We start from the raw sequence: 15,422 nt of genomic DNA on the forward strand, positions 1-15,422 counted from the left end.
GGTCAGATTAGGGGTATTGCAATCTTGATGCTCTAACAATCTCAAAATTAGGGAAAAAACAATTAACCAAGGGATTTATTGACAATGCACTCAAGAATTCAGTTTAGCTACTTTCGTAATCAATAAACTAGAATTAGGCTAGGATTACCCCACTTTCGTGATGCATCAATCTTAACCTTAAAACACAAAAGCATTATAAGCCCCCAAATTACCCTTATTCTCATAGTAGGAAAAATTGGGTTGAAATTGGTTAGGCTGAGTCTTTCACCCAACTTTCGTTGTGATGAAATCCTCTCCAAAGCAAATCAATAAAAGATGCGTATCAATTATCAATAAGAGGAATTTATAATCCAATTCAAACATAAAAATCCTAGGTTAATAAATTATCCCCTTTATGCAATAATCATAAACCTAGCATCAAGAATAGCAATAGAACCCTAATTCAAACCCAAAAGCTAACTACTCATGCATCACAAAAGTAAACAAAGTAAAGCAATAATAAATAACCATAAACATTGCAAGAAATCTAAAAAGAAAGTAAATAAAGGAAGAAGAGAACTTTACTAATGATGAAGAACAAATCCAACTCCAATTCGAGATTTCAAGCTTGAAATTAAATAATCTAATGTAAAACTAATCTAAACTATACTAGGGAAATCTAAAGAGAAGAGAGAAAAATAACCTAAAACTAACTAGGGTTGGGAACTCCTTAAATTGTAGAAAATATGTAGAATATATAGGAGATAGATGGGTCTTGGGCCCATGAAGCAGCTTCTAATTCTTTTTCAATTCTTATTCTTGTTTCATTTTCTTCCTTAGGTAATTTTCTTTTCTTCCAAAACTTGTGCAAAATTTCCAAAATTCTTCCTTTGTTGCTCCTTGTGGATAATTCAACCCTTGGAACAATATAACACACAAACAATTCTCAATTTCACTAGGATAAAAAAAATAAGCATCAAAACAACTAAAATAAGGGGTGAATTATTGTACAAAATAGTAGATATCAAATGTACACAAAAGTCAATCTCCATCACTAAAATTTAGGCGACCAGACTGCTCAAACTCGACATCCATTAAAACGTGTGTCGCCCATAACATGAACAACAATCTTTCCTCTTTTTAAATATACCGTCTCCGATCGAATTCCATTGACCTCCAACAAACCCTTCAAATCCTTCATAATAAACAAAGTGAAACTAGACAACGAATCATAACTAAAATCATCCCCATAAACCACATTTTTCGAATAAATCATCCTCGTCAGGGCCGAAAGCCCCAGCACACAAGTAAGTACCAAATGTTACGACATATGAATAAATTGATTGACCAGCAACAATGTTGATGATTGGGTCTTTGCTTCTTCTTCTTCTTTTTTTTTTTTTTGTTTGTTTGTTCTTGAGCAGCTAATAACTTGGAAGATCCATGGTGCCATTTGTCGCAAAAAAAAAAAAAATTGTCAACAATGCATGGGTTATTAGGTTTGATTGGGTTTAAAAGTCAACAATGAAGGTGACAAATTATCAAGTCAACAAAGTTATTTTTATTTAATTCCATGTCAGTATTATGGAAGGCTTACCTAGGGAAAACCTAGAAAAAATGTCAAGTGAAAGAAATTTTGGGAGTAGATGTGTTAAATTAGATTTTTTTTTTGTCCAAGGTGCGGATTAAACACTTATGAGTAGTAGATGTGCCTATTTGACCCTTCTACCTATTACCTTATGGTCTAATAACATCATTGTTATCATTCCAAACGGAAGATCACATATTTGAGTCTCATCCCAATCAAAGATGTTGGTATAATCATGTTGAGCATGCACATTGTTGAGCATATATATATATATAAAGTAAATATCATTTTTGGTCTCTTGACTATCATAACTGAAACACATTTAGTCCTTGACTATTGCTTCTTTTTTTTTCTAATTAGGTGCATGACTTTCTATTTAGTATCTGATTTGTTCCTCCGGTCTAATTTTCTGGCCACACATTGCTTGAATTCTAACTGAAAATTAATGTCTTGTAATTAAAAGGACATTTTCGTCCTTTCAAATATATTTTATTTTTTCCTTTTATTTTTTCTTCTTATTTTCCCTTTCTTCCTCTTCCCACTGTCTTCATCTGCCATTGTTCTTCTCAGTTTCTTCTATTCCTCAATAAAACAATCCAAGCTTCAATCGGTTCTTCATCTCACTTTCTCCCGTCATCTCCATTTCTTCTCAATTTCAACTTCTTCTTGGACCAGGCGGTGTTAAAACAAGAATTATGCAGAACAATACTCAGCCTATGAAAACTTTAAAATCAATGTTTGTATGAAGAAGGTCATGTTTGAGGCATGGGAGATGTTAAAGTTGGTGTTATACCTCCTGTGGATGTTTGATTTCCAGTACTCACCATTATATTCTAATGCCCTCTACCATCTTCACTACATCTGTCATTTTTTGTCTTTGCTCTGGCATTTTAGCTGCACAGCTCATCCCTATCTGCAGCCCCATTTCTTCCTCTATATTGGGGTACTTCAGAGGCTCTATATCAAACACTTCAGCCGTCCACTCTTCACGAACGACAGAGTATACCCATCTCACCAGATGGACAACCTCGTCGCTCCCTGTTGTATGCACAGGTGACTTCCCAGTGAGAAGCTCAAGCAGCAGGATGCCAAAGTTGTAGACATCGAATGCCTAAGTTGCTTTCCTCGTGTCTATGATTTATGGGGTGCAGTATCCTAGAGTTCGGGTGAGTGTTTGAGTAGCTAGAGTTATCAGTGTTGCCAAGCCAAGGTTAGTGAGAAGAAGAAATTGTTTTATTGAGGAATAGAAGAAATTGAGAATAACAATGGCAGATGAAGAGGGTGAGAAGAAGAAACTAGAAAGGGAGAAAAGTGGGGGAGGAAGAAAGGGAAAATAAGAAGAAAAATAAAAGGAGAAAATAAAATATATTTGAAAGGACGGAAATATCTTTCTAATTACAAGACATTAATTTTTCGATAAGAATTCAAGCAATGTGTAATCAGAAAATTGGACCGAATGACCAAATCTAATACTAAATAGAAAGTCATGCACCTAATTAGAAAAAGCAATAGTCAAGGACTAAATGTGTTCCAACTATATATGATGGTCAAGGGACCAAAATGATATTTACTCAAACATAAATATGCAATCCAAGTATCCAACTATTAGCTCTGACTTTTAGTTGAGATGGAGCACATGCTTCAATTTGGTATCAGAATAAATCTTATGTCAAAGATCAGGGTACAATGGTCAACGTGTTGCTTAGATGCCCATGAAAAAATAATCCGCCTGCACACATGAGGAGTGTGTAGAGTATATAATATATAAACAATATTCAATCCAACTTAAACTTAGACTTTAGTTGATATGGATCACATGCTTCAATTTTCATCATTTAGCAATGGGTCACACTTGTGTGAGACCGTCTCACGGGTCTCAATCCGTGAGACAGGTCGGGTCACATAATTTGGGTCATTATTTAACTTATGGATTAATTCTGTTTGGGCTATTCTTTTTAACAATTAGATATGGGCTTTTTTTAGCCCAAATTTATTAATTCAGTTTATCAAATTTTCGCTCCATTTTTTCGCGTTTACTGTGCGTGGTGTCCGAGTAGTAGAGATGGGAGTTCGTCTACCCTTCTTCATCAGATTTTCAAATTTTCTCATCACAAAGGTGGATTTTCTTCACAATCTCAGGTGAGTTTTTGTTTTTGATACTTTTAGTGTGTAAAATTTGCTAGGGTTTTGCTATTACATTCCATATACTCTCCATTCATTCCGTTTAATTTCTTCCTTTTGTAGCTGTTGTCGCCATTCCTTTAAATGTTGAGTATTCATTGTTGTTATGAAGTAGTATATTTGTGCTTTTAAGTATTGTGTTTGATGTTTAAAGTAGTATATTAGAATCAAGATAATATCAGTTTTGCCAAGCACAAGCAAAGTGGTTTAAGTATTGTGTTTGACTATTCATTTGTGTTTTAAAGTACTAGTTTTAGGCTATACGTATTAGATTTAATGGTTAAAGTGGTGATTGTTCATTTGTGCAATTAAGTAGTATATTTGCTCTATAAAGTGTTATGTTTGATGGTTAAAATCATGATCATTCATTTGTGATATAAAGTACTAGTTTTAGGCTATTACGTATTAGATTTAAGGGTTTAAGTGTTGACAATTCATTTGTGCAATTAAAAAAGTGTATTTGTTCTTTAATGTGTTGTGTTTGATGGTTAAAGTCATGATCATTCACTTGTGATATAAAGTACTAGTTTTAGGCTATTAAGTATTAGATTTAATGGTTAAAGTGGTGATTGTTCCTTTGTGCAATTAAGTAGTATATTTGCTCTATAAAGTGTTATGTTTGATGGTTAAAATCATGATCATTCATTTGTGATATAAAGTAGTCTATTTGCATCATAAAGTATTAGATTTTATGCTTTAAGTGTTGGTTATTCATTTGTGCAATTAAAAAGTATATTTGTTCTTTAATGTGTTGTGTTTGATGGTTAAAGTGTTCAATATTCATTTGTGTTTTAAAGTACTAGTTTTAGGCTATAAAGTATTAGGTTTAATGGTTAAAGTGTTGAGTATTTATTTGTGTTTTAAAGTACTAGTTTACTGCATTCTCTATTGAGTATTACCATTCTGTTGTACCCTTTCCTGCAAGAAAGACTGATGACTAGCTCTCTGTTGTTGCCCAATGTTATGACCACCACCTAAAGACTCATAGGATTCTTCCCATTAAACAAAATATGCTCTCTCATCAAACTATTCAAGCAGTGACATTCTTGGGGAAAAAAACCAAAGAGACATGCTTGTAATTAATCAGACCTACCTCCATTGTACCCTTAAAAATGAATTTAGTAGCAAAGAATTTTCTAATTTATTCCAAAGAAGGCTTCACCCTAGGCAACTTCCCCATCAATAATTGACTTTCAAGCGCATTCATCTCAGTAATCTCCTCTTATCCAAACCTAATAGCAGTCATTCCCCTATGAATCTCAGGAGTTTTCTCAAATATATTTGGTTGTGGCAAACCACAAAAAATCCCCCTATTCCCACTCCTGGAATCCCTACCAAAGAGACTAGCAAAATTCCTCCTAGCAGCATTACCACTCCCCCACCCCCCACTGACTCCCCCCACCATATACATTTCCTCTCAAAGCATTAGTCCTATTAGCACCCCTCCTTCCAGGATTATTAGCATTAATATCTACACTAGCACTAACATTGGCATTAGCAAAATTGGAATTAGTATTACCATTAGCGTCACACACTGAGTTCACATTAGCATTAGCATTAGGTTTAATGGTTAAAGTGTTGAGTACTTATTTGTGTTCTAAAGTACTAGTTTTATGCTATAAAGTATTAGGTTTAATGCTTAGAGTGTTGAGTATTCATTTGTGTTTAAAAGTATTATATTTGTGCTATTAAGTATTGTGTTTGATTGTTAAGGTGATGGAGACATTGAGATCCCTTAGGACCGAGTGAAGAAGTAAGTTGTTTTATACTGCTTATAATTTTGGTGAAAGCTTTGAATTTTTTGATTCAGCTGTTGCAACACTCTGTTCCAAGCTTACACTCCATAATCTAGTGAGAGGGCCCAGAAAACAACTCACATCAAATTAACAACCACTGGGCAAGTGAATACTATAACATAACATTGTGCCCAAATCATTCACTTCAATTCCACACTTTGTTGGAGAAAGAAGAAACTTCTTTTAGATCAGGTCTTCTGTTGTATGTCAGAGAAAGGGTTAAAAAATCATATCATTTATTTCCCATAGATACATTCATTTCAAGTCATTCAATTTAATCAAATATAGACCTTATGGATTAGTGTTGTGAACAATGAATCAATAGTTTTAAATGGTTAGAATATAGCATGTTCTTTGTGGACAAGTTCAATATTCATTTCATTGGTACTTGGTAGAATTCTAAAGGTAATAAGGTTGTGACCATTGATAGAGTTAGACTACTTAAAGGCTAGGCTCAATGACCTGTTGAACCTGCCATGTCCAGTTAATAGAGGTTAGTTTACTTACTAAATGGATCTCAAGTAGTCCAGTAACCAAATATATATAAAATTAAAAAAAAATCTAAAATGCACATGAGATACTATCTAAATACTGCACATGCATGCTACCTACTAGTGGATTTTCTAGTTTTAGGCTATTAAGTATTAGATTTAATGGTTAAAGTGGTGATTGTTCTTTTGTGCAATTAAGTAGTATATTTGCTCTATAAAGTGTTATGTTTGATGGTTAAAATCATGATCATTCATTTGTGATATAAAGTAGTATATTTGCTCTATAAAGTGTTATGTTTGATGGTTAAAATCATGATCATTCATTTGTGATATAAAGTAGTCTATTTGCATCATAAAGTATTAGAGTTTATGCTTTAAGTGTTGGTTATTCATTTGTGAAATTAAAAAGTATATTTGTTCTTTAATGTGCTGTGTTCGATGGTTAAAGTGTTCAATATTCATTTGTGTTTTAAAGTACTAGTTTTAGGCTATAGAGTATTAGGTTTAATGGTTAAAGTGTTGAGTATTTATTTGTGTTCTAAAGTACTAGTTTTAGGCTATAAAGTATTAGGTTTAATGGTTAAAGTGTTGAGTATTTATTTGTGTTCTAAAGTACTAGTTTTATGCTATAAAGTATTAGGTTTAATGGTTAAAGTGTTGAGTATTTATTTGTGTTCTAAAGTACTAGTTTTATGCTATAAAGTATTAGGTTTAATGCTTAAAGTATTGAGTATCCATTTGTGTTTAAAAGTATTATATTTGTGCTATTAAGTATTGTGTTTGATTGTTAAGGTGATGGAGACGTTGAGATCCCTTAGGATTGAGTGAAGAAGTATGTTTTATACTGTGTATAATTTTGGTGTATGCCATTTGATCATAGTATTAGGTTTTGCTGTGATTTGTTTATTGATCACATTGATACATTGACCCCCTCCTATGTACAATCGCTTATGTACAATATTCAACTTTCAAATTGCTACTAGTATTGTCTTTCATCCACACATTTATCATGCTTTCTAATTCAATCATCTTTTGGGATAGTTTCAAATTTGAAAGTAATTCAAAACGATAATCATACTTTTCGTCTACTTACCTTAGAGTTCAATAATTCTAAAGGGTTGTACCTTAAATTCTTGTATAGTCTAATTATCAGTTTAAGTGTTGACTATTCATTTGTGCTTTGAAGTAATAGATTTAGGCTATTAAGTATTGTGTTTGATCACTAAAGTGCTGACTATATATTCAATGTTGCAGACTGGGTATTAGATTTTTTTTTATTATGGAAGAAAAAAGCAACAAGAGGAAACGGGGCAAAAATGTCATTCAAAGGTATTTTTTTTATGACAAGTGTTATATTTTTTAATTAGAACTATTACATTATGATTGTTTAGTGTTATCTTCCATTTTAATTCTATAAGTATTAATTAGATTTTGACTCATAAGTAACATTGTTATTGCAGGCCTGACGATTTCATCCAACACTGTCGACCAAAAGGTTTATGTGATTTGGTCTCATCTTTTTCAGATTTGCAAAAAGCTGATGTTGAATCAATAGGATTTGGGGGGCTGTTAAGATTGAAAGTTACAATAGTAGGTTGTTCCATACTCTTGAAGTGGTTGGTGGAGAATTTTAATGGTTCTAACCGCATGCTAACCATTAATTCTATGAATAGTTTAGTTATTACACCGAATGATGTTGCGGATATTTTTTCAGTTGCCAAGGTATGAGTCTACCCCAGTCTTGACATTAAAACATAATGAAACAACGAAGATTATGGCTGAATTGGAGGAGCAATATGGACTTGAGAACAACACATCAATTTCAAAGCTTGAAGAATTGATTAAGGGTAGGTTATCCTGTGGTGGTGATGACTTCAAAAGGGCATTTGTTTTGTATTGTTTATCAAATTTCCTTACACATATGGCTAATAGCAAAGTAGACTTTACTGCTGTGAAATCTTTAGTTAATGTTGGAGAGATTGGCTATTTTGATTGGAGCCAATATGTTTTAGATAAACTATGCAAAGCGGTGTCAAAATACAATAAGTCTACCACACAAAAGAATGTTAGTGGATGTGTTCCATTGTTGCAAATTCTATATTTTCATAGACTAAAATGGCGGGGGATAGCTCAACCATCAACTCTTCCTTTGATCCAACATTGGACACATGAAAATTTAAAGCAAAGGATGCTTGAGGAAATATCTGCTGGAGATTTTGGGCAAGGGGAGTTGGATAATTCTACTTATCCTATTAGTAGTAGTAAGGTTGCTACTAAAATTGAGGATGAGGTTCTTAGAGAGAGATCAAGTAGTAGAAGTTGTGATGAAATCAATGAAGAATCTTCAAGAGTTATCAAGTTCACAATCCCTAAAGGTGAACTTGATAATAATGAGATACACAAACTGGCGAAAGATGTAAGTATTAGTTTATGTTTTGTTTATTGGTTACATAAATATTATATTTTTTTTATTAAAGTATTATGGTTTTCTACTAAAGCTAAGTATTACATCATATTGTTTTTTTTTTAAGGAAATGCATGAAGCCTTTCTCTTGTTGAAAAGGGATATGTCAGTTATCATAAGTGTGCATATGGAAAGGGTTATGAAACTAAAGGAACAAATGAAGGGGAAAGCACCCGAGAGCTCCACACAGTGTCAGTTTTCACAAGATAGCCAATTATTTTTTGGAGATTCTAAAGTTTTAGAATATGTAGATCAGGTGGTTGAAAACTTCTTGGCTTTGAAGAAGTTATCTGAGGCAATGCTTTCATTTGATCTATTGACACCGGATGAAGAAAATGATGATCGAATGGTAATTAATAGTCTTTACCACTCTACTACTTTCCTACTTCAATAATCTAAGTTTATATATTAATTTTGTTGTGGACTATAGGCAAATATAGCAGCTGAAAATGATGGTGATGGTGGAATTGAAGATCATATGGTAATTAACTGACTTTACTGCTTACTAGTTTACTATTTTAACATACTACATAATTATTCATTTGTACTATTAAGTAGTATATTTGTGTTATTAAGTATTGTGTTTGATGGTTAAAGTGTTGATTATTTATTTGTGATATGAAATAGTATATTTGCATTAAAAAGTATTGTGTTTGATAATTAAAGTTATGAATATTTATTTGTGTTATGAAGTAGAATATTTGCACTACAAAGTACCAGATTTAATGGTTATAGTGCTAATTATTAATTTGAGATATGGAGTAGTATATTTGCACTATAAAGTATTGTGTTTGATGATTAAAGTTTTAAATATTCAATTGTGTTATGAAGTAGAATATTTGCAACTGCTGCTAGGTAATGGAATGGAATAAATTGAGAATGGAAGTATTGTTGCATTAATGTTGCTGTTGCAATGTTTATTTAACCTTAATATGAAATTCTGAAATGCTATGAGCAGCTGCTCTTAATGAATGGCAGTGGAGATATGCTAACAGTGGGTGAGTTTCATCTAAATATTGTGCTTGTTGCTGGTTTTAATGATGCTCTAAGATAGTGAGTTGAATGGTTTATATGGCTTGAATGTGTTTGAATTTGAATGTATGTTTTGATGCTATTTGAGAGGAAATACAGTGTGTCGCAGTAATTTGCTGATAGAAGTGTGTGCAGTTTGGTTTGAAAATTCAATATTGAATTGGTTGAGATTGGGTTGTTTTAATTGAGAGTACTGTGGCAATATAGTCTGCTTGAATTGAATAAATTGGATGGTGAAGGTGTTCGAGAATGGTTGAGTTTGGTTGGGTTGAGTAAGGGAATTATGAGAATAAAAATGGGGTGGCAGTGGTTGTTGCCTTGGTGCTGTAATTTAATTAAATTTGCATAAAATTGCCTGTAATCTAATTATATATTAATTTTGTTGTGAACTATAGGGAAATATAGCAGCTGAAAATGATGTTGATGATGATGGTGGTTGGCATATCGAAGATGATTGTCCATTTGTTTCTCGATTTGTCAACAACAATAAGCAAATCCTATCTAAATTACAAATTCATGAATTACATCTTCTCGATTACTAGTTTGTTCATGATAAATCATTTATTGAAGAGTAAGTTAATATTTTAATATATACACTTTTATCTTCACTAAAAGTAATTAGAAGATGTCTAATTTCTTGATTTTTTTTCCAGTGTTAGTGAAAATGTGTTTGCATTTGATGGAGAATATTTTATTCCTTGGAATGACATTGCAACCTTGAATAGTAATGAGATGATATGCACTACTGTTATTGATGGATGGTGTTTACTGATGAATCGGACTCAAGATAGCATGAAGTGCTATTTCTTTGGCATTGGATTCTCTGTAAGTTGATTTTCATTTTAAGTAAATTTTTTCTCTTAAAAAGTATGATAACTGTTGCTTAGAAAGTGTTATATATTGCATTAAATGTATTACGTTATCACTAAAAATTTCTTCATATTTTTTCTAATAGTTATACTTGAAAAATATTGTTAAGAATCTTGGAGATGGAGAAAAGAATGAAAGGTCCATTATAGGATGTTGGAATAGATGGATGCAATCAAACAACAAGGACTTGAACACAGTTGATTTGGTAATGATTTAAATTTTTAATTTAAATTTATAGAATAAATCATTTAAGGTTTTGAACACTAAATTTTATTTGAATTGTAGATATTCATTCCAATCTATATGGACAAACACTACTTTATTGTTGTAATCAATTTTGGAGCAAAGAAAGTTCAATGTTTGGATAACCGAAAGCATGATCAAGATACTAGTGCAAAATATATTTCTGCAATAAAAGATTGGTAAGTATCGCACTTTTTCTTTTGTATATTTTTTTTTGCTTAATATGATAATAACAGTTTGGGTGTTTAATTTTATAGCAATTGTTGATGGGAAAATTTCTTGAGTCAAAAAGTCATAAGCATGCTGGAGATGTTTTGTTTTTTGATATTGAGAATGTACTGTTTAAATGGCAAACAAAGAGGCATGATTTTTTTTAATTAAGTTTTAATTTATTTTCTTGTTTGAATCAAGGTTGTCATTAGACGGGAGTTGAGAGCGGAAATTTGTTCAGTCATTATTTGGAGTCCATTGAATGAATTGGCAAAAGATGTGAAGAAGAGAGTTTTAGATTTTTGCAACAAAAAGTCTGCACAGAAAAAGAAAAACGTTAGAGAACCGAGGAAGAAGAAGTAAACTGTGCGTGATTGACTTTAGATGGTGATTGGTGATTTGAATACATTTGTGATTGACTTTAGAGGAAGTAAACGGTGTGTTAGTGATAGACTTTAAAGTAAGTAAACCGTGTGTGCTATTAAGTAGTAGATGGTGATTGATGAATTGAATATATTGGTTATTGACTTTAGAGGAATGGTGATTTGTGCTATTAAGTAGTAGATTTAATGCTTAATTTCATTTGTGCTATTAAATTGTATATTTGTGCTATTAAGTATTGTTTTTTATGGTTAAAGGCATGATTATTCATTTGTGATATGAAGTAGTATATTTGAACTATAAAGTAGTAGATTTAATGATTAAAGTGTTGAGTATTCATTTGTATTATAAAGTACTATTTTTAAGCTATAAAGTAGTAGATTTAATGCTTAAAATATAAATTTATTCCTCAATTAGTATCATAATATCTAAGTAACAAAAGTATTGAATCAAAAGTATTACAATTTCACCGAAAAAGTATAACAATTCCAACCAAAAGTGTCACAATTTTAACATTAAAATAGATCACAATGCAAATCTAAGTAACAAAAGTATTGTATCAAATGTATAATAATACTACTAAAAAAATTAAAATAAATGAGAATTAGGAGTCTTTGATCCAAATTCTTTGGATGGTTGTGAACTTGTTGTGTCACTACTCTTCTTCTTCTTCTTTTCAAAATGACCTTTGATTCTTTGTTTTCTCTCCTTTGTAGTAGAACGAGTGGGATCTAGTATAATGTTTGATGAACTTGAAACAATAACATCCTCACCTTGTTTTGTTGAATCCCGTGAACACATCAATGCATTTATTGCTACAAAATCTCTATTATATCCATCTTCAAGAATTCTTTTTGCTTCATCATTTCCTTGGCATTTCAACACAAGAGCATAGTATTTGCGTGACATTTCATGACGCCAATTAATGTAGTCAATAGGTCGACCAGATTCTATATGCGACCTATCCCGTATCTCACTCTTAGCAAACTTTGTCCACCTTTTCATCACATAATGTTGAGGTATTTGCTCTATGGAATTTATATGAAGGACTCTCAAATAATGACAGGATAACAATCCACATTCTTCAAACTTCTTGCAAGAGCTATTGATTAGATTGTTGATAACATCATACACTACGCGGTAGTAGTGCTCATCATCATTAGATTTTGCATCATAAATCATCATATTATTGTCAATCATCACAATGTTTGAACTAGTTGAAATGCATCCCAAAAATTCAGTCTCAAAATCTTTGAAAAGTGCTTTTGTATATACCTCAACAGCATGTTTCAAAAGACCGGTCATTGGCAATATATATGTTGGATATGATGTCGAAGCTTGAAATTCATCCTGCTCCGCATTGCTCCTCCACCGCTTAACTGTTTCTTTAAAAATTTTATAAAACTGTATCAAACTTATAGTTTTCTTTGCATTAAACCCAATAGCATGATTTGTACTTTCACTTCTTTGAGAAGTCAATGTTCCAGCCGAGAAGAAATCTTTGCTTAGTGCAGTATACCATTTTTCTTTTAATCATATAAACATCTAAACCAAGCATGATCTTCTAACCCATACTTTGAAACCATGGACTTCCAACAATTTTCAAATTCATTTTCATTAACACAACCTGTCATAGTATTCCAATTTAACATATAAGTATTACAATATTTATCATAAGTATCACAATTTCACAGATAGGTATTATAATAGCAAACATGTCATAGTAAATTACACATTTACAAAAACAACTAATATTTTTAGCTATATATTTAATACTTTACAGCATAAAGATAGAAAGTTTACCTGTCGTCAAACATTTGTTAAATGCGTCCTTAAATGACTTATCGCGCTTTAATTGTCCAAATCTACTAATAGCATTTTGGTGAAGATGCCATAGGCATAACTTATGTCTTGTTTCAGGGAAAACCTATATTAAAGCCAATAAATATTAGAAAGAGTAAAAATCTTTAAAAAAAAAAAAAGTGTATTGTAAACAAAGGAAATACATACATGTGCTATTGCATTACTAATAGCTAAATCTTGATCTGTAAATAGAGTTATTGGATATTTTCCTCCCATTGATTTTAGAAAGACGATGAAAAGCCACACAAATGATTCGGTTGTTTCATTAGCTAAGAAGGCACAACCAAACATAGTATTCTTCCAATGGTTGTTGATTCCATCAAATGGAGCACAAATCAAATTAAACTTGTTGGTCCGATATGTAGTATCAAAAATCATAACATCAACATATATACTATAGTCTTCTTTCATCATTGAGTCCCGCCAATATAAATTGCAGAGTCTACCCATTTCATCTAACTTCACTCTAAAAAAAAAAGTCTTTTTCTTTGCACTTTGTTGATACAACATATCAATAACACTTTGTGCATCCCCGACTTCTATTGCAAGCATCTTCAACCTATGGACAAAATTCATATGGTCTATCATTGTGTGTCCAACAGATTGTTCCCCCCTGCTTCTTGAACCATATAACGAAAAGAATCAACAACCCTCATTCCAGAAGAAATCATAGTCTCAATTGCTTGGGCTTTCTCACTTGTAATTTCTCTTTCTGAACGGTGTAGATGAACTCATTCTTTTCTAGTCAAAGGATAATTATGTGAAGTTATATGATGGGCTACCTCATAAACATCTTCATCATTCAACCTTACTCTCATTGAAGCCTCACATCCTGTGCGCGTAATGTTCTTTCTTTTACCTTTTGATGAAGAAACCTCACTTTGGTTATCAAGGTTCTTAGATTTTCTTGTTCCTTGAAGATTCTTAGCTTTTCTTGTTCCTTGAAAAGAGCATACAAAATACTTTTCAACTATACGATTGTTATTCATCCTTGTGGTTGATTTACGAATACTAAATCCAAGAGCACGATTATGTTGAGCATACAATTCATACATCTCATCAAGTGTTTTTCTTTTTAAGCCTTCAAGTGAACCACATATGCCAACTTCATTCTCTACATTCATGACATTTTCTATCAAAAAAAAAAAAAGAATAATGTCATTAGAATACACTAGAAATTATTTATTTTTTCATTGAAACTAGGTTACATAGAATAACATAATATTGCACAACATTACTATTTTCACCTAAATTGATACTTATCATAGAAAATATCACACTTTAAACTCGATGTTTGATGGTTAAAGTCATGATCATTCACTTGTGATATAAAGTACTAGTTTTAGGCTATTAAGTATTAGATTTAATGGTTAAAGTGTTGATTGTTCATTTGTGCAATTAAGTAGTATATTTGCTTTATAAAGTGTTGTGTTTGATGGTTAAAGTCATGATCATTCATTTGTAATATAAAGTAGTCTATTTGCATCATAAAGTATTAGATTTTATGCTTTTAAGTGTTGGTTATTCATTTGTGCAATTAAAGAGGAAGGAAGAGGAGACGGAGTATGGGGTGGGGACGTGGGGTGACTGATAATTCCCTTCTATTTTTGAATTTCTACTGTGACAAAACATAGAGCTTCTACACTGAAGTTATTGTAATTCCTGAGCCTTTTGAGAATCAAGATAATATCAGTTTTGCCAAACACAAGAAAAATAAACTAAAGCTTTGAAGGGACTTAGTAATAGAACAGATAAATGACTGCAGGCAGGAAAAATCACTGACAATCTCACCAATTGATTTGTAGCTGAAGAACACTAATGCTACATATGACATTATACTTTTCAATTATAAAATAAGTGCTTTTAATAAAAAAAAAATATGTACCCTCATTGTATAAAACTATAGGACATGTGAGATGCTCATCAACGATAGCTTCATCAGTTTCATCATTTCCATCAGAACAGAGATTTTCGGGCTCCATGTTAAGAATTCTTTCTGGAAAAAAATAGTAATGAAATAGGAAGTTAGAAATCCTAAATACTAAATTTTATTAAAAATTGAAACTTATTGATGATCATAGGACAAATTCTCATAGTAGATTGATAGAAATAATTTCAATTCTAGGTAGAGAATTAGGGATTTGAATAACAGAAATGCTCATTAGTAAAATCCAATCCATTAGCTTAGATTTGAATAACAGAACCTGATTAGCAAGATGATCATGATGAGAACCGGGGAATGGAGGCGGAGGAGAAGGGAGGAGGCGACGAGCTTGAGCGAAGGAGATGGGAGGAGTCGGAGATGGTGAGCGCAAGGATGAGAG

The 15,422-nt window shown here is 32.0% G+C and overlaps 1 protein-coding gene across 1 annotated transcript; it reads right to left on the reverse strand.

Moving 5' to 3' along the window:
* Positions 1 to 11,823: 11,823 nt before the first annotated feature.
* Positions 11,824 to 15,080, reverse strand: LOC116024161 (protein FAR-RED IMPAIRED RESPONSE 1-like). The gene is made up of 5 exons (XM_031265062.1): positions 14,984 to 15,080; positions 13,881 to 14,230; positions 13,039 to 13,162; positions 12,811 to 12,862; positions 11,824 to 12,739 (listed from the first exon to the last, which is right to left on the reverse strand). Exons 1-5 carry the CDS (start codon positions 15,078 to 15,080, stop codon positions 11,824 to 11,826), a joined length of 1,539 nt encoding a protein of 512 aa, XP_031120922.1.
* Between the last annotated feature and the right edge of the window lie 342 nt (positions 15,081 to 15,422).

Source organism: Ipomoea triloba, chromosome 7 (assembly GCF_003576645.1).
Source record: "Ipomoea triloba cultivar NCNSP0323 chromosome 7, ASM357664v1".
NCBI lineage: Eukaryota > Viridiplantae > Streptophyta > Magnoliopsida > Solanales > Convolvulaceae > Ipomoea > Ipomoea triloba.

Bases quoted from the DNA above. Each gene is read 5' to 3' on its own strand.
- LOC116024161 (XM_031265062.1), bottom strand. From the start codon at position 15,080: ATGGAGCCCGAAAATCTCTGTTCTGATGGAAATGATGAAACTGATGAA. The intron at 13,163-13,880 runs GTAGCCCATCAT...GCTTTAATATAG, and splicing joins ATGATGAAGATGTTTATGAG to GTTTTCCCTGAAACAAGACA. The intron at 12,740-12,810 runs GTATGGGTTAGA...TACTGCACTAAG, and splicing joins TGGAAGTCCATGGTTTCAAA to CAAAGATTTCTTCTCGGCTG.